Source organism: Coffea arabica, chromosome 1e (genome assembly GCF_036785885.1).
Source record: "Coffea arabica cultivar ET-39 chromosome 1e, Coffea Arabica ET-39 HiFi, whole genome shotgun sequence".
Taxonomy (NCBI): Eukaryota; Viridiplantae; Streptophyta; class Magnoliopsida; order Gentianales; family Rubiaceae; genus Coffea; species Coffea arabica.
This window is the reverse complement of record NC_092311.1, coordinates 7491455-7510744: the sequence shown is the minus strand read 5'-3', so window position 1 is coordinate 7510744 and position 19290 is coordinate 7491455. Positions and strand designations below refer to the sequence as shown.

General features: G+C 36.9%; 3 protein-coding genes across 3 annotated transcripts; all 3 read left to right on the top strand.

The window, feature by feature from the left end:
• Positions 1–2840: 2840 nt before the first annotated feature.
• LOC113737297 (benzyl alcohol O-benzoyltransferase-like) lies at positions 2841–5106 on the top strand. Its single transcript, XM_027264550.1, has 3 exons — positions 2841–3272; positions 3990–4025; positions 4186–5106. The coding sequence occupies exons 1-3, from the start codon at positions 2841–2843 to the stop codon at positions 5104–5106; spliced, it is 1389 nt and encodes a 462-aa protein (XP_027120351.1).
• Positions 5107–8243: 3137 nt separating this feature from the next.
• LOC140015915 (benzyl alcohol O-benzoyltransferase-like) lies at positions 8244–10509 on the top strand. Its single transcript, XM_072068749.1, has 3 exons — positions 8244–8675; positions 9393–9428; positions 9589–10509. The coding sequence occupies exons 1-3, from the start codon at positions 8244–8246 to the stop codon at positions 10507–10509; spliced, it is 1389 nt and encodes a 462-aa protein (XP_071924850.1).
• Positions 10510–13645: 3136 nt separating this feature from the next.
• Positions 13646–15911, top strand: LOC113737288 (benzyl alcohol O-benzoyltransferase-like). Its single transcript, XM_027264541.2, has 3 exons — positions 13646–14077; positions 14795–14830; positions 14991–15911. Exons 1-3 carry the CDS (start codon positions 13646–13648, stop codon positions 15909–15911), a joined length of 1389 nt encoding a protein of 462 aa, XP_027120342.2.
• Positions 15912–19290: the final 3379 nt, after the last annotated feature.

Here is a 19290-nt window from a genome sequence, read left to right as displayed (position 1 = left end):
GATCCATACGGATCCGAGGTACTGTAGCAGCTCGGATCACTGGTCAGAAAAGGCTGCTCTGTACGCGTAAAAAATCAATTTCACCTCCACCAACTCACATTGGATGCTAGACATGTGAGAAACATTCCCAGCTGTAAAAGGGAGATGTAATCCTCATTTCTTGACCACCTTTCATCATAAAAGAGCCAAAATGCATTGCAAAAATAGAGGGGGGAGTTCATAGCAGAAAAATAGAGAGAGCTACGGGAGAAAGCTTGAAGCTGCAGAAATGTAGCTCTTTCATCTCCCTAGTGTTAGTTTAGCTTAGTATAGAGTAGTGTAGCTTTTCCATTCTTGTTTATTATCTAGATTAGGATGAAGATGGAGGATGAAGAAGGCAAGGAAGAAAGCTCATGTGACAAGGGTTGTATTCCTTCCAAACTCTTTATCTTTTGTATTTGATTCCAAGTTTAGTTAATATACAAGTTCTGGATTTTGTGTTCATTATGTGTTTCTAAAGTTTATACCTTGGGTTTGGTTGAACTTTCTATAATTGTTAGTGTTTATTATTTGGTTATTTGACTGCTATGATTTGAGCAAGTTATTTAGCACTTTAGCTCTTGAAATCATGATTAATCTGGTACCATTAATTGTGATTATCTAAGGTGTTGTTTCTGCAATGAAAATTGAGATTTAACACTAGTTCAAGAAGTGCTAAACATAGGGAGTACACTCACGAAAGTAGAGGTGCACTTATGTGGTTTTTAGTGATTCATTTCATGTAATTTCATTGAAGAAATGAACTTGTAGCTAATTTCATAACCATGAAAATAGGTATGGATTAGTTATGAGTATAGTTGATTCACTACGAAAGTAGGTTTCACATGTTTAAGGAAATTACACTATAACTAGCCTAGATGTAGTATTTAATGATCCAAATATAGCACTTGCATGAGTAGTTAGGGATACCACAACCTAAGGAGCTTTCATTTGTTATTTTCTTGTATAATTTCAGTAGGTTTTAATTTGTTATAATTCATTGATAGTCTAAATAATAGAGAAGCTTTAGTAGTACCGGTAATTGCAATCTTCCTTGTGGGATCGACCCTTAATACCCTATACTCGCTCACGATTCGTATACTTGCGATAAATCGCGTGTGGGGTATTTAGGAGTTTATAAATGTAAAACTTGATTAGGATGAGCTTAATTGTATATGTATACTCCGCGCACGTCATATTACATTGGGAACAATCTTTTCACTCCACAAAGACATGACAAATATGATGTTTATCTACTTTTAAACAGCTTTCTTAGAAATCATATGCTAGAATTAGGATTTCCAAAACTTTCTTAGAAGTATTAGGCTAATTTCTAGGATTTCCGAATTTTCATCTAATCATTTTGTTCTTAGTTCATATTTCCAACAGTTTCATGTTTGTCTTTGTACAAATCAGCAAGACCAGTTTGAAAGTTCTTTCCATTTCCAAGCATTCTTCATGAGTTTTCTAGCACATTTTGTGTTTTATAATTCATCAGCTTTAGCCATCGGTCATTGTCAACGTATTCTTTCCTTCTTAGTTGGTTACTCTTAGCACGAATTTTTAAGTCCTTGAGGTTGCTCAAGGTGGGACAAATAGCAATTGTCCTAGAAGTTAGCATAATCGATGCAATGTTATTTCCACCAAATTGATTTACTCATAAGGTTTTCCTTGCACAAATTAAGTGACATGCTAGCAACCATCACTTAATGAGCAACAGTTTCTAGATCGGTAAAAATCGGCACAAATATAGTGGCATGCTTGGTGGGACCGTAGGTGTGATCAATAAAGAAGCTATTCCGATGAAACAACTCCATCAACATCGGTCATTGAGAATTCAAAGACTGAAGCATAGCTAGTCAGCGCCTAGGCGTGCCACCATGCCGAGGTCCGAGGTCCAAAACCCTAACAAATTTACCTCATCACCACATTTCCCTTCAACCACACATTACCTTCTAGATTTGACCAGCCGGTAGGAAAGAAAAAAGGGACCAATGTCTTGTCCTCTCGCGATATCAGGTAGATGCTATCCTACCCCACTTATTCCTTTTGATTATTGTGAATTGTGAAAACATTTATCTTCTTTTATTAAAGTGTTTTATTCCATCTAGAAACTCTTTAGTCTCTATTCCATTTTCTTATCCCACCTACTCCGATCAGAAGAGATTTGGTTAATAGTATTTTTGAGAACCTAGAACTCTCTTTTAATATGTTTTTTACCAAACAAAGATGTTACACCGGCCAGGTGCATGTACTTGTGAAGTTAATTTTCCATGCTCAATTATACATCTCCCAAGTCTGTGGCTAATCAGACGGCATCCTCTGTCCAATATTTTGTGTCTACTTTCTTGTCTAATACAAAATTACGTAGTTCCACTTATTATATTTGTTGATGTGGCACATAAAAAAGAAAGACTGTTTGTTTGCCTTATACTTTTTCTTCTTTCTTTTTGTTCCCAAAATACATAACCGTTCCAATTTCATGGTTTTTTTTTTCATCGTTCGATTTTTTTTTTCAATCTTTATCATCTTTTTAATTTTTTTTCATCATGTTTTTTTCCTTGCAACACTATTTTAGTATATTGGGTATATCACATAAAACACTCACACATACCAACAAAATCAAGAGTGAGATAGACATTGAAACAAGAAATGAGATAGAGAATTCATAGCACATTTTCCTTCTCTCGCTCAAAAATTCTATAAATATGAGAACATATAACGAGACTTAGTCGGTACTAAACTTTTAAAAGTTTCAATTATTTTGTAGTAGCACCCCTACACTTCCCCCCCCCCCCAAAAAAAACAAGAAAGAAAAAGAAATGGCCATGCAATTTTTAGTGAGACATAAGGAAGCAGAGTTGATTGTCCCTGCAAAACCTACTCCCCATGAAATAAGACCACTTTCTGATATAGACGATCAAAAGGGCCTCAGATTTCATGTACCCATGATTATGTTTTTTAGCTATAATCAATTCTTGGACGAAAAGAACCCTGTTGGGGTGATTAGGGATGCAGTAGCTAAAGCACTTGTTTATTACTATCCCTATGCCGGCAGGCTCATTGAAGGGCCTTCAGATAAGATTCTTGTCAACTGCACAGCTGAAGGGGTGGTGTTTAGAGAAGCCATTGCAGAGGTTGGGCTCGATCAACTTCGTAACTTCATGCAGCCACCATTTCCTTACTCAAAGGAGTTCTTAGTGGATGCTTCTGACTCTACAGAGATCTTGGACAGTCCATTGATGTTGATTCAGGTGAGCAAAACATTCAGGCTAACTCTGGCCTCTTCATCTTCCAGCCAAACTGTATACCTTTGTTTGGTTATCTACAAATTGCTATATGACCATCTACGCTTTACAAGTGGTTCTACGAAAAGTAGAAAATAGATGAAAGTACTTCCAATTGCGGAGATATATTTCCAAACATACTCTAAAAAGGTGTGAGCATAATGTCTTCTAGTATTTTTACATAAATGTTCACTTGAGTCTTGGCCCCTTTATAATTTTGCATCTATTTAAAAAATCCGTCTATGACTGTATAGATGGATGGATCTTTTTCCATTTAATATTTAAACACCGACAATACTACTATTTCTTTTAATAACAGAAGATTTTTTGCTGCCAAATTTTCACTCTATATCAAAACACAAGGAAGTTTATAGATATTTTGAAACTTTAAAGGAGTTACATGATAGCATAAGAGACTATGGGGTTATTAGTAATTTAAACTCTAAAATAGTGGTAGTTAAGTAGTTATGGAGGACTATGTGAATCTGTCGGAAGATTAATTGAGTAAATATAAGGAAACAATCTAAATACGTGGAGCTATAGCATTTTTTTTTCTTATTAGGACAAAAAACTCCACTGACCATTGTATTATTGAAATCTTATACATTAGTCATTCAACTATTTTTTAATTTCAAAATGGCACTGAACGCACAAAGTCGCTATACTAGTGGTTATTCTGTGTAGTTTGCTGTTAATCCTAATAGAATTAGCTGCAAAATGGTAGGTAGATAAAGTTATCATTAAAATGAAGTTTCTCACAATATCCAAGAATTTTTACTTGAAAGATCCAATTATACTTTCTAAAATTGCTACTTATTTACAAACTTTACTTGAAAACTTTCTTATTATCATTTTCATTTCTTTTGGGGTCAAAATTCAGGTGACTCGCTTGATCTGTGGTGGACTTGTCCTTGCTATTCGCATAAACCATGCAATTAGTGGTGCAATTGGCTTAGTCCAGTTTCTGAATGCAGTAAGCCAAATATCCAAAGATCCATCATCAGCACCTTCTCCATTACCTGTGTGGCAAAGATGGCTCTTAAGTGCAAGAAATCCACCATACGTCACATGTGTGCATAACGAGTTCGAGGTGGAGAAAAACAGTAATAGTAGCACTGAGCCTACAATATTGGACTTCCCTCCTAACCTTGTACGTAAAGGCTTTTTTTTCGGACCACAAGAGATAAAAGCCATCAAGAAATACCTACCACCAAACATTCGTCAGGCATCAAGATTTGATCTCGTAACTGCGCTTGTATGGAGATCAAGAACAATAGCCTTACAATTGGATCCTGAAGAAATTGTTACTCTTACCTATGCAGTCAATGTTCATGGTAAAAATACACCAAAGTTGCCTAGTGGTTATTATGGCAATGGATTTGTCTCTTCCACTGCAGTCTCAAAGGTCAACCAGTTGTGCAACAATTCATTTGTCTATGCATTAGAGCTAGTGAAGAAAGCAAAACATCAAGTAACTGAGGACTTCATCAAGTCAGCCATTGACTATAGTGTCTTGCATGGAAAACCAGGGTATTCTACGTCGTTAAAGGATTGGATTGTTTCGGATGCATCAAGAACTGGAATTGACGAGGTAGATTTTGGCTGGGGAAAGCCAATTTATGGCGGAACTATGGATGGAGGACCAACTTTTAATATGGCAGTTTATTCGCGACTTCGAAATACCCAAGGAGATGATAGTTTGGTCGTTCCAGTGTGCTTGCCTGTTGCAGCCATGGAAAACTTTCAGAAGGAGATGGAGAAAAACAAATTTTGGCATCCAAAGATTATATCTATGCTTTAAAGCAATAATATAATCTTAGTTGGGGTTTTACTCATTTTATTATTGCGAAATAATAGGTTGTCGACTTTTGTGCTACTGTGCATATTGCACTTGTTATGCAAACCTTCTGCTTTTGTATTTTCTCTTGCATTATCAAAAAAGATATACAGTTTGCCTAAAAAATATAAAATCATTATCTGGGTCTTTTCGGGAATTATACGTCTGCTTGACTTTATCGAAAATTTTGAATTTTGATTCCTTTTTCTTTTTGGGTTTCTGTTAGCAACAATAAAATTTTATAATAAAATCGAGTGAGACGAACTGGTGTACACCAAAGTATGAAATTCCGGTTCATGCTCAAGAATAATCCCATTACAAATCAAGCAATTTCACGACTGAAGTATACTACCACTTGTATACATCAAGATTTTTGTACCTTTGAAATTACATTTTCTCCAAATGACAAAAACTAAAGGATAATCTATCTCCCTAATGTTAGAGATTCCTTTGTTTGTCTTTATTGCTTAAAAATGTTGTGACTTTCAATCGCTTTATATAGGTGGTCTCTTTTTTGATATAGTATTGCAGTGGTATTCTTTTCTTTAAAAAAATCTTTAATTTAATTGCTGTTCTCTTGGTTTATTTCTGAAATGGGTTGGATCATCATCTAAGCTTAGCGTTACTATATATATATATATTATAAGGTATGTAATTTTATGGTTTTAGTCGTAATTATTAGTGCAATATTTACAACTTATCGGCAGCATTCATTTGAAGCCGATCAATAATTGGCATGATGACTGATATTCACCCGATATTGATTAATCGTAATCAGCTGCTAAGAACTTATCGATGGCACCTATTTGGAGCCAATGGATAATTGGCATGATGACTGATATTCATGCACCTATCAGTTTGTACAAAGATATGCTGATTTGTTCAGATATAAAAGAAAGAAACGAAGCCGATTATGCTAGCAAATCTATTCAAGGCTGACAATTCATCAATAATTAACATGGAAATAATCTGCTATATCACAAGGAGTTAATCCACTGCGGCCAATGAAGGTCACATAGTGGTTTGATTGGCAATTGATCTTTGAAAATCGACAATTAGGAATGCATCGGTAGTGACACCAATTTAAAGCTGGCCGGTGTGAGTATTAAAGGTTCCATGAGAGATCGATAATGAAGACCAATATTTACATACTAATCGATGCGTGCAAAGGCATATTGGCCCATGTTCATTGATGCGAGTGAGTGCCGATGCAAAAGGAGCTGATACAGTAGATCATGTATCGATAAAGGTAGAGGCAACGATGGCAATTGGTCAGGGAAACGATGTGTGCATTAGCTTATGTCCCGACAAATTAGACATGAGGTAGTTGCATGATCTCCAAGATATAGGAGCGGACAAGCTACCACTACACACGTTTGGAAACCAATATGGCTAGCATGGAGCATAACATGGGCATTAAGGGAGTTAAACTGCTGATTTTGGAGGGAAATTATACAACCATAAATACTCATATATATTAGATTGGGAACAATCTTTTCACTCCACAAAGACATGACAAATATGATGTTTATCTACTTTTAAACAGCTTTCTTAGAAATCATAGGCTGGAATTAGGATTTCCAAAACTTTCTTAGAAGTATTAGGCTAATTTCTAGGATTTCCGAATTTTCATCTAATCATTTTGTTCTTAGTTCATATTTCCAACAGTTTCATGTTTGTCTTTGTACAAATCAGCAAGACCAGTTTGAAAGTTCTTTCCATTTCCAAGCATTCTTCATGAGTTTTCTAGCACATTTTGTGTTTTATAATTCATCAGCTTTAGCCATCGGTCATTGTCAACGTATTCTTTCCTTCTTAGTTGGTTACTCTTAGCACGAATTTTTAAGTCCTTGAGGTTGCTCAAGGTGGGACAAATAGCAATTGTCCTAGAAGTTAGCATAATCGATGCAATGTTATTTCCACCAAATTGATTTACTCATAAGGTTTTCCTTGCACAAATTAAGTGACATGCTAGCAACCATCACTTAATGAGCAACAGTTTCTAGATCGGTAAAAATCGGCACAAATATAGTGGCATGCTTGGTGGGACCGTAGGTGTGATCAATAAAGAAGCTATTCCGATGAAACAACTCCATCAACATCGGTCATTGAGAATTCAAAGACTGAAGCATAGCTAGTCAGCGCCTAGGCGTGCCACCATGCCGAGGTCCGAGGTCCAAAACCCTAACAAATTTACCTCATCACCACATTTCCCTTCAACCACACATTACCTTCTAGATTTGACCAGCCGGTAGGAAAGAAAAAAGGGACCAATGTCTTGTCCTCTCGCGATATCAGGTAGATGCTATCCTACCCCACTTATTCCTTTTGATTATTGTGAATTGTGAAAACATTTATCTTCTTTTATTAAAGTGTTTTATTCCATCTAGAAACTCTTTAGTCTCTATTCCATTTTCTTATCCCACCTACTCCGATCAGAAGAGATTTGGTTAATAGTATTTTTGAGAACCTAGAACTCTCTTTTAATATGTTTTTTACCAAACAAAGATGTTACACCGGCCAGGTGCATGTACTTGTGAAGTTAATTTTCCATGCTCAATTATACATCTCCCAAGTCTGTGGCTAATCAGACGGCATCCTCTGTCCAATATTTTGTGTCTACTTTCTTGTCTAATACAAAATTACGTAGTTCCACTTATTATATTTGTTGATGTGGCACATAAAAAAGAAAGACTGTTTGTTTGCCTTATACTTTTTCTTCTTTCTTTTTGTTCCCAAAATACATAACCGTTCCAATTTCATGGTTTTTTTTTTCATCGTTCGATTTTTTTTTTCAATCTTTATCATCTTTTTAATTTTTTTTCATCATGTTTTTTTCCTTGCAACACTATTTTAGTATATTGGGTATATCACATAAAACACTCACACATACCAACAAAATCAAGAGTGAGATAGACATTGAAACAAGAAATGAGATAGAGAATTCATAGCACATTTTCCTTCTCTCGCTCAAAAATTCTATAAATATGAGAACATATAACGAGACTTAGTCGGTACTAAACTTTTAAAAGTTTCAATTATTTTGTAGTAGCACCCCTACACTTCCCCCCCCCCCCAAAAAAAACAAGAAAGAAAAAGAAATGGCCATGCAATTTTTAGTGAGACATAAGGAAGCAGAGTTGATTGTCCCTGCAAAACCTACTCCCCATGAAATAAGACCACTTTCTGATATAGACGATCAAAAGGGCCTCAGATTTCATGTACCCATGATTATGTTTTTTAGCTATAATCAATTCTTGGACGAAAAGAACCCTGTTGGGGTGATTAGGGATGCAGTAGCTAAAGCACTTGTTTATTACTATCCCTATGCCGGCAGGCTCATTGAAGGGCCTTCAGATAAGATTCTTGTCAACTGCACAGCTGAAGGGGTGGTGTTTAGAGAAGCCATTGCAGAGGTTGGGCTCGATCAACTTCGTAACTTCATGCAGCCACCATTTCCTTACTCAAAGGAGTTCTTAGTGGATGCTTCTGACTCTACAGAGATCTTGGACAGTCCATTGATGTTGATTCAGGTGAGCAAAACATTCAGGCTAACTCTGGCCTCTTCATCTTCCAGCCAAACTGTATACCTTTGTTTGGTTATCTACAAATTGCTATATGACCATCTACGCTTTACAAGTGGTTCTACGAAAAGTAGAAAATAGATGAAAGTACTTCCAATTGCGGAGATATATTTCCAAACATACTCTAAAAAGGTGTGAGCATAATGTCTTCTAGTATTTTTACATAAATGTTCACTTGAGTCTTGGCCCCTTTATAATTTTGCATCTATTTAAAAAATCCGTCTATGACTGTATAGATGGATGGATCTTTTTCCATTTAATATTTAAACACCGACAATACTACTATTTCTTTTAATAACAGAAGATTTTTTGCTGCCAAATTTTCACTCTATATCAAAACACAAGGAAGTTTATAGATATTTTGAAACTTTAAAGGAGTTACATGATAGCATAAGAGACTATGGGGTTATTAGTAATTTAAACTCTAAAATAGTGGTAGTTAAGTAGTTATGGAGGACTATGTGAATCTGTCGGAAGATTAATTGAGTAAATATAAGGAAACAATCTAAATACGTGGAGCTATAGCATTTTTTTTTCTTATTAGGACAAAAAACTCCACTGACCATTGTATTATTGAAATCTTATACATTAGTCATTCAACTATTTTTTAATTTCAAAATGGCACTGAACGCACAAAGTCGCTATACTAGTGGTTATTCTGTGTAGTTTGCTGTTAATCCTAATAGAATTAGCTGCAAAATGGTAGGTAGATAAAGTTATCATTAAAATGAAGTTTCTCACAATATCCAAGAATTTTTACTTGAAAGATCCAATTATACTTTCTAAAATTGCTACTTATTTACAAACTTTACTTGAAAACTTTCTTATTATCATTTTCATTTCTTTTGGGGTCAAAATTCAGGTGACTCGCTTGATCTGTGGTGGACTTGTCCTTGCTATTCGCATAAACCATGCAATTAGTGGTGCAATTGGCTTAGTCCAGTTTCTGAATGCAGTAAGCCAAATATCCAAAGATCCATCATCAGCACCTTCTCCATTACCTGTGTGGCAAAGATGGCTCTTAAGTGCAAGAAATCCACCATACGTCACATGTGTGCATAACGAGTTCGAGGTGGAGAAAAACAGTAATAGTAGCACTGAGCCTACAATATTGGACTTCCCTCCTAACCTTGTACGTAAAGGCTTTTTTTTCGGACCACAAGAGATAAAAGCCATCAAGAAATACCTACCACCAAACATTCGTCAGGCATCAAGATTTGATCTCGTAACTGCGCTTGTATGGAGATCAAGAACAATAGCCTTACAATTGGATCCTGAAGAAATTGTTACTCTTACCTATGCAGTCAATGTTCATGGTAAAAATACACCAAAGTTGCCTAGTGGTTATTATGGCAATGGATTTGTCTCTTCCACTGCAGTCTCAAAGGTCAACCAGTTGTGCAACAATTCATTTGTCTATGCATTAGAGCTAGTGAAGAAAGCAAAACATCAAGTAACTGAGGACTTCATCAAGTCAGCCATTGACTATAGTGTCTTGCATGGAAAACCAGGGTATTCTACGTCGTTAAAGGATTGGATTGTTTCGGATGCATCAAGAACTGGAATTGACGAGGTAGATTTTGGCTGGGGAAAGCCAATTTATGGCGGAACTATGGATGGAGGACCAACTTTTAATATGGCAGTTTATTCGCGACTTCGAAATACCCAAGGAGATGATAGTTTGGTCGTTCCAGTGTGCTTGCCTGTTGCAGCCATGGAAAACTTTCAGAAGGAGATGGAGAAAAACAAATTTTGGCATCCAAAGATTATATCTATGCTTTAAAGCAATAATATAATCTTAGTTGGGGTTTTACTCATTTTATTATTGCGAAATAATAGGTTGTCGACTTTTGTGCTACTGTGCATATTGCACTTGTTATGCAAACCTTCTGCTTTTGTATTTTCTCTTGCATTATCAAAAAAGATATACAGTTTGCCTAAAAAATATAAAATCATTATCTGGGTCTTTTCGGGAATTATACGTCTGCTTGACTTTATCGAAAATTTTGAATTTTGATTCCTTTTTCTTTTTGGGTTTCTGTTAGCAACAATAAAATTTTATAATAAAATCGAGTGAGACGAACTGGTGTACACCAAAGTATGAAATTCCGGTTCATGCTCAAGAATAATCCCATTACAAATCAAGCAATTTCACGACTGAAGTATACTACCACTTGTATACATCAAGATTTTTGTACCTTTGAAATTACATTTTCTCCAAATGACAAAAACTAAAGGATAATCTATCTCCCTAATGTTAGAGATTCCTTTGTTTGTCTTTATTGCTTAAAAATGTTGTGACTTTCAATCGCTTTATATAGGTGGTCTCTTTTTTGATATAGTATTGCAGTGGTATTCTTTTCTTTAAAAAAATCTTTAATTTAATTGCTGTTCTCTTGGTTTATTTCTGAAATGGGTTGGATCATCATCTAAGCTTAGCGTTACTATATATATATATATTATAAGGTATGTAATTTTATGGTTTTAGTCGTAATTATTAGTGCAATATTTACAACTTATCGGCAGCATTCATTTGAAGCCGATCAATAATTGGCATGATGACTGATATTCACCCGATATTGATTAATCGTAATCAGCTGCTAAGAACTTATCGATGGCACCTATTTGGAGCCAATGGATAATTGGCATGATGACTGATATTCATGCACCTATCAGTTTGTACAAAGATATGCTGATTTGTTCAGATATAAAAGAAAGAAACGAAGCCGATTATGCTAGCAAATCTATTCAAGGCTGACAATTCATCAATAATTAACATGGAAATAATCTGCTATATCACAAGGAGTTAATCCACTGCGGCCAATGAAGGTCACATAGTGGTTTGATTGGCAATTGATCTTTGAAAATCGACAATTAGGAATGCATCGGTAGTGACACCAATTTAAAGCTGGCCGGTGTGAGTATTAAAGGTTCCATGAGAGATCGATAATGAAGACCAATATTTACATACTAATCGATGCGTGCAAAGGCATATTGGCCCATGTTCATTGATGCGAGTGAGTGCCGATGCAAAAGGAGCTGATACAGTAGATCATGTATCGATAAAGGTAGAGGCAACGATGGCAATTGGTCAGGGAAACGATGTGTGCATTAGCTTATGTCCCGACAAATTAGACATGAGGTAGTTGCATGATCTCCAAGATATAGGAGCGGACAAGCTACCACTACACACGTTTGGAAACCAATATGGCTAGCATGGAGCATAACATGGGCATTAAGGGAGTTAAACTGCTGATTTTGGAGGGAAATTATACAACCATAAATACTCATATATATTAGATTGGGAACAATCTTTTCACTCCACAAAGACATGACAAATATGATGTTTATCTACTTTTAAACAGCTTTCTTAGAAATCATAGGCTGGAATTAGGATTTCCAAAACTTTCTTAGAAGTATTAGGCTAATTTCTAGGATTTCCGAATTTTCATCTAATCATTTTGTTCTTAGTTCATATTTCCAACAGTTTCATGTTTGTCTTTGTACAAATCAGCAAGACCAGTTTGAAAGTTCTTTCCATTTCCAAGCATTCTTCATGAGTTTTCTAGCACATTTTGTGTTTTATAATTCATCAGCTTTAGCCATCGGTCATTGTCAACGTATTCTTTCCTTCTTAGTTGGTTACTCTTAGCACGAATTTTTAAGTCCTTGAGGTTGCTCAAGGTGGGACAAATAGCAATTGTCCTAGAAGTTAGCATAATCGATGCAATGTTATTTCCACCAAATTGATTTACTCATAAGGTTTTCCTTGCACAAATTAAGTGACATGCTAGCAACCATCACTTAATGAGCAACAGTTTCTAGATCGGTAAAAATCGGCACAAATATAGTGGCATGCTTGGTGGGACCGTAGGTGTGATCAATAAAGAAGCTATTCCGATGAAACAACTCCATCAACATCGGTCATTGAGAATTCAAAGACTGAAGCATAGCTAGTCAGCGCCTAGGCGTGCCACCATGCCGAGGTCCGAGGTCCAAAACCCTAACAAATTTACCTCATCACCACATTTCCCTTCAACCACACATTACCTTCTAGATTTGACCAGCCGGTAGGAAAGAAAAAAGGGACCAATGTCTTGTCCTCTCGCGATATCAGGTAGATGCTATCCTACCCCACTTATTCCTTTTGATTATTGTGAATTGTGAAAACATTTATCTTCTTTTATTAAAGTGTTTTATTCCATCTAGAAACTCTTTAGTCTCTATTCCATTTTCTTATCCCACCTACTCCGATCAGAAGAGATTTGGTTAATAGTATTTTTGAGAACCTAGAACTCTCTTTTAATATGTTTTTTACCAAACAAAGATGTTACACCGGCCAGGTGCATGTACTTGTGAAGTTAATTTTCCATGCTCAATTATACATCTCCCAAGTCTGTGGCTAATCAGACGGCATCCTCTGTCCAATATTTTGTGTCTACTTTCTTGTCTAATACAAAATTACGTAGTTCCACTTATTATATTTGTTGATGTGGCACATAAAAAAGAAAGACTGTTTGTTTGCCTTATACTTTTTCTTCTTTCTTTTTGTTCCCAAAATACATAACCGTTCCAATTTCATGGTTTTTTTTTTCATCGTTCGATTTTTTTTTTCAATCTTTATCATCTTTTTAATTTTTTTTCATCATGTTTTTTTCCTTGCAACACTATTTTAGTATATTGGGTATATCACATAAAACACTCACACATACCAACAAAATCAAGAGTGAGATAGACATTGAAACAAGAAATGAGATAGAGAATTCATAGCACATTTTCCTTCTCTCGCTCAAAAATTCTATAAATATGAGAACATATAACGAGACTTAGTCGGTACTAAACTTTTAAAAGTTTCAATTATTTTGTAGTAGCACCCCTACACTTCCCCCCCCCCCCAAAAAAACAAGAAAGAAAAAGAAATGGCCATGCAATTTTTAGTGAGACATAAGGAAGCAGAGTTGATTGTCCCTGCAAAACCTACTCCCCATGAAATAAGACCACTTTCTGATATAGACGATCAAAAGGGCCTCAGATTTCATGTACCCATGATTATGTTTTTTAGCTATAATCAATTCTTGGACGAAAAGAACCCTGTTGGGGTGATTAGGGATGCAGTAGCTAAAGCACTTGTTTATTACTATCCCTATGCCGGCAGGCTCATTGAAGGGCCTTCAGATAAGATTCTTGTCAACTGCACAGCTGAAGGGGTGGTGTTTAGAGAAGCCATTGCAGAGGTTGGGCTCGATCAACTTCGTAACTTCATGCAGCCACCATTTCCTTACTCAAAGGAGTTCTTAGTGGATGCTTCTGACTCTACAGAGATCTTGGACAGTCCATTGATGTTGATTCAGGTGAGCAAAACATTCAGGCTAACTCTGGCCTCTTCATCTTCCAGCCAAACTGTATACCTTTGTTTGGTTATCTACAAATTGCTATATGACCATCTACGCTTTACAAGTGGTTCTACGAAAAGTAGAAAATAGATGAAAGTACTTCCAATTGCGGAGATATATTTCCAAACATACTCTAAAAAGGTGTGAGCATAATGTCTTCTAGTATTTTTACATAAATGTTCACTTGAGTCTTGGCCCCTTTATAATTTTGCATCTATTTAAAAAATCCGTCTATGACTGTATAGATGGATGGATCTTTTTCCATTTAATATTTAAACACCGACAATACTACTATTTCTTTTAATAACAGAAGATTTTTTGCTGCCAAATTTTCACTCTATATCAAAACACAAGGAAGTTTATAGATATTTTGAAACTTTAAAGGAGTTACATGATAGCATAAGAGACTATGGGGTTATTAGTAATTTAAACTCTAAAATAGTGGTAGTTAAGTAGTTATGGAGGACTATGTGAATCTGTCGGAAGATTAATTGAGTAAATATAAGGAAACAATCTAAATACGTGGAGCTATAGCATTTTTTTTTCTTATTAGGACAAAAAACTCCACTGACCATTGTATTATTGAAATCTTATACATTAGTCATTCAACTATTTTTTAATTTCAAAATGGCACTGAACGCACAAAGTCGCTATACTAGTGGTTATTCTGTGTAGTTTGCTGTTAATCCTAATAGAATTAGCTGCAAAATGGTAGGTAGATAAAGTTATCATTAAAATGAAGTTTCTCACAATATCCAAGAATTTTTACTTGAAAGATCCAATTATACTTTCTAAAATTGCTACTTATTTACAAACTTTACTTGAAAACTTTCTTATTATCATTTTCATTTCTTTTGGGGTCAAAATTCAGGTGACTCGCTTGATCTGTGGTGGACTTGTCCTTGCTATTCGCATAAACCATGCAATTAGTGGTGCAATTGGCTTAGTCCAGTTTCTGAATGCAGTAAGCCAAATATCCAAAGATCCATCATCAGCACCTTCTCCATTACATGTGTGGCAAAGATGGCTCTTAAGTGCAAGAAATCCACCATACGTCACATGTGTGCATAACGAGTTCGAGGTGGAGAAAAACAGTAATAGTAGCACTGAGCCTACAATATTGGACTTCCCTCCTAACCTTGTACGTAAAGGCTTTTTTTTCGGACCACAAGAGATAAAAGCCATCAAGAAATACCTACCACCAAACATTCGTCAGGCATCAAGATTTGATCTCGTAACTGCGCTTGTATGGAGATCAAGAACAATAGCCTTACAATTGGATCCTGAAGAAATTGTTACTCTTACCTATGCAGTCAATGTTCATGGTAAAAATACACCAAAGTTGCCTAGTGGTTATTATGGCAATGGATTTGTCTCTTCCACTGCAGTCTCAAAGGTCAACCAGTTGTGCAACAATTCATTTGTCTATGCATTAGAGCTAGTGAAGAAAGCAAAACATCAAGTAACTGAGGACTTCATCAAGTCAGCCATTGACTATAGTGTCTTGCATGGAAAACCAGGGTATTCTACGTCGTTAAAGGATTGGATTGTTTCGGATGCATCAAGAACTGGAATTGACGAGGTAGATTTTGGCTGGGGAAAGCCAATTTATGGCGGAACTATGGATGGAGGACCAACTTTTAATATGGCAGTTTATTCGCGACTTCGAAATACCCAAGGAGATGATAGTTTGGTCGTTCCAGTGTGCTTGCCTGTTGCAGCCATGGAAAACTTTCAGAAGGAGATGGAGAAAAACAAATTTTGGCATCCAAAGATTATATCTATGCTTTAAAGCAATAATATAATCTTAGTTGGGGTTTTACTCATTTTATTATTGCGAAATAATAGGTTGTCGACTTTTGTGCTACTGTGCATATTGCACTTGTTATGCAAACCTTCTGCTTTTGTATTTTCTCTTGCATTATCAAAAAAGATATACAGTTTGCCTAAAAAATATAAAATCATTATCTGGGTCTTTTCGGGAATTATACGTCTGCTTGACTTTATCGAAAATTTTGAATTTTGATTCCTTTTTCTTTTTGGGTTTCTGTTAGCAACAATAAAATTTTATAATAAAATCGAGTGAGACGAACTGGTGTACACCAAAGTATGAAATTCCGGTTCATGCTCAAGAATAATCCCATTACAAATCAAGCAATTTCACGACTGAAGTATACTACCACTTGTATACATCAAGATTTTTGTACCTTTGAAATTACATTTTCTCCAAATGACAAAAACTAAAGGATAATCTATCTCCCTAATGTTAGAGATTCCTTTGTTTGTCTTTATTGCTTAAAAATGTTGTGACTTTCAATCGCTTTATATAGGTGGTCTCTTTTTTGATATAGTATTGCAGTGGTATTCTTTTCTTTAAAAAAATCTTTAATTTAATTGCTGTTCTCTTGGTTTATTTCTGAAATGGGTTGGATCATCATCTAAGCTTAGCGTTACTATATATATATATATTATAAGGTATGTAATTTTATGGTTTTAGTCGTAATTATTAGTGCAATATTTACAACTTATCGGCAGCATTCATTTGAAGCCGATCAATAATTGGCATGATGACTGATATTCACCCGATATTGATTAATCGTAATCAGCTGCTAAGAACTTATCGATGGCACCTATTTGGAGCCAATGGATAATTGGCATGATGACTGATATTCATGCACCTATCAGTTTGTACAAAGATATGCTGATTTGTTCAGATATAAAAGAAAGAAACGAAGCCGATTATGCTAGCAAATCTATTCAAGGCTGACAATTCATCAATAATTAACATGGAAATAATCTGCTATATCACAAGGAGTTAATCCACTGCGGCCAATGAAGGTCACATAGTGGTTTGATTGGCAATTGATCTTTGAAAATCGACAATTAGGAATGCATCGGTAGTGACACCAATTTAAAGCTGGCCGGTGTGAGTATTAAAGGTTCCATGAGAGATCGATAATGAAGACCAATATTTACATACTAATCGATGCGTGCAAAGGCATATTGGCCCATGTTCATTGATGCGAGTGAGTGCCGATGCAAAAGGAGCTGATACAGTAGATCATGTATCGATAAAGGTAGAGGCAACGATGGCAATTGGTCAGGGAAACGATGTGTGCATTAGCTTATGTCCCGACAAATTAGACATGAGGTAGTTGCATGATCTCCAAGATATAGGAGCGGACAAGCTACCACTACACACGTTTGGAAACCAATATGGCTAGCATGGAGCATAACATGGGCATTAAGGGAGTTAAACTGCTGATTTTGGAGGGAAATTATACAACCATAAATACTCATATATATTAGATTGGGAACAATCTTTTCACTCCACAAAGACATGACAAATATGATGTTTATCTACTTTTAAACAGCTTTCTTAGAAATCATAGGCTGGAATTAGGATTTCCAAAACTTTCTTAGAAGTATTAGGCTAATTTCTAGGATTTCCGAATTTTCATCTAATCATTTTGTTCTTAGTTCATATTTCCAACAGTTTCATGTTTGTCTTTGTACAAATCAGCAAGACCAGTTTGAAAGTTCTTTCCATTTCCAAGCATTCTTCATGAGTTTTCTAGCACATTTTGTGTTTTATAATTCATCAGCTTTAGCCATCGGTCATTGTCAACGTATTCTTTCCTTCTTAGTTGGTTACTCTTAGCACGAATTTTTAAGTCCTTGAGGTTGCTCAAGGTGGGACAAATAGCAATTGTCCTAGAAGTTAGCATAATCGATGCAATGTTATTTCCACCAAATTGATTTACTCATAAGGTTTTCCTTGCACAAATTAAGTGACATGCTAGCAACCATCACTTAATGAGCAACAGTTTCTAGATCGGTAAAAATCGGCACAAATATAGTGGCATGCTTGGTGGGACCGTAGGTGTGATCAATAAAGAAGCTATTCCGATGAAACAACTCCATCAACATCGGTCATTGAGAATTCAAAGACTGAAGCATAGCTAGTCAGCGCCTAGGCGTGCCACCATGCCGAGGTCCGAGGTCCAAAACCCTAACAAATTTACCTCATCACCACATTTCCCTTCAACCACACATTACCTTCTAGATTTGACCAGCCGGTAGGAAAGAAAAAAGGGACCAATGTCTTGTCCTCTCGCGATATCAGGTAGATGCTATCCTACCCCACTTATTCCTTTTGATTATTGTGAATTGTGAAAACATTTATCTTCTTTTATTAAAGTGTTTTATTCCATCTAGAAACTCTTTAGTCTCTATTCCATTTTCTTATCCCACCTACTCCGATCAGAAGAGATTTGGTTAATAGTTGTAGTGGGGCCCACGAACACGTCGGCCTGGCCCATAAGCTCGGCTGGTAGGAGGTTCCCGGCCCACAGGTCGGCTTGGATGGGCCGCGCGGGCTGCAGAGCCCAAGCACGCCCTAACTAAGCTATGGAGCCCTAGGGAGAGTTATGCTCCCATAAGGACTCCCTGTTCTACTAGGAGACTACTACCTGTGACTCTATAAATACCATGCGTGGGGAAAACACAAGGTACGCTATTCATAGCACAATCTCTACTCTTTCACTTACAAATCTTCCTCTGACTTGATCGTCGGAGTTGCTACAGGGGACCCAGCCCCGCAGCTCGCCCGCGCGCAGGTCGGACGACTCCGCTCGCTCCCTAGGCACCCGGTCAGGTCGGACCTTCACTTCGGCAGTCGCATCAATTGGCGCCGTCTGTGGGAACACGTTACTTTTCTTCGCGAATCATGCCGAAAACAAGGTCTCAGAGGAACGCTGGTGCATCTAAGGGGAAGGAGCGAAGCGCCCCCCTAAATTCTCATCGGGATCCGACACCTGAAGGAGCAGGGGCGGGGCCTTCACGGATTCCGCCTGAACAGCTGGTGCAAACGGTGGCGGCAAACCTGCCCACCTTCGAAGCGATCGTGGACTACCTCAAAGGGCAGTCGGGAGGTCAGTTCGACAAGGAGCCTAAGGTCCAAGGAGCCGACCTGTCAGAGTCCCGAACTGGGAGCCCCAATCACGGGGCCAAGCGGGCACGTCGGGAACTCACGCGAGAGCAGGTCGAGGTCGTGGAGCCATCTCACAAGAACTCCCGAACTGAGCATCCGGAGCCCGTCCGGGGGCTCTCCCCCCGGAGGGAGCGACAACAGGTAAGGGACGAGCTAGACCTGATGCTCGACCCGGAGG

Excerpts from the sequence above, each read along its gene's own strand:
- LOC113737288 (XM_027264541.2), top strand. The coding sequence starts at position 13,646 with ATGGCCATGCAATTTTTAGTGAGACATAAGGAAGCAGAGTTGATTGTC. Across the intron at positions 14,078-14,794 it reads GTCCATTGATGTTGATTCAG|TTTGCTGTTAATCCTAATAG; the intron begins GTGAGCAAAACA and ends TATTCTGTGTAG. Across the intron at positions 14,831-14,990 it reads ATAGAATTAGCTGCAAAATG|GTGACTCGCTTGATCTGTGG; the intron begins GTAGGTAGATAA and ends GTCAAAATTCAG.
- LOC140015915 (XM_072068749.1), top strand. The coding sequence starts at position 8,244 with ATGGCCATGCAATTTTTAGTGAGACATAAGGAAGCAGAGTTGATTGTC. Across the intron at positions 8,676-9,392 it reads GTCCATTGATGTTGATTCAG|TTTGCTGTTAATCCTAATAG; the intron begins GTGAGCAAAACA and ends TATTCTGTGTAG. Across the intron at positions 9,429-9,588 it reads ATAGAATTAGCTGCAAAATG|GTGACTCGCTTGATCTGTGG; the intron begins GTAGGTAGATAA and ends GTCAAAATTCAG.
- LOC113737297 (XM_027264550.1), top strand. The coding sequence starts at position 2,841 with ATGGCCATGCAATTTTTAGTGAGACATAAGGAAGCAGAGTTGATTGTC. Across the intron at positions 3,273-3,989 it reads GTCCATTGATGTTGATTCAG|TTTGCTGTTAATCCTAATAG; the intron begins GTGAGCAAAACA and ends TATTCTGTGTAG. Across the intron at positions 4,026-4,185 it reads ATAGAATTAGCTGCAAAATG|GTGACTCGCTTGATCTGTGG; the intron begins GTAGGTAGATAA and ends GTCAAAATTCAG.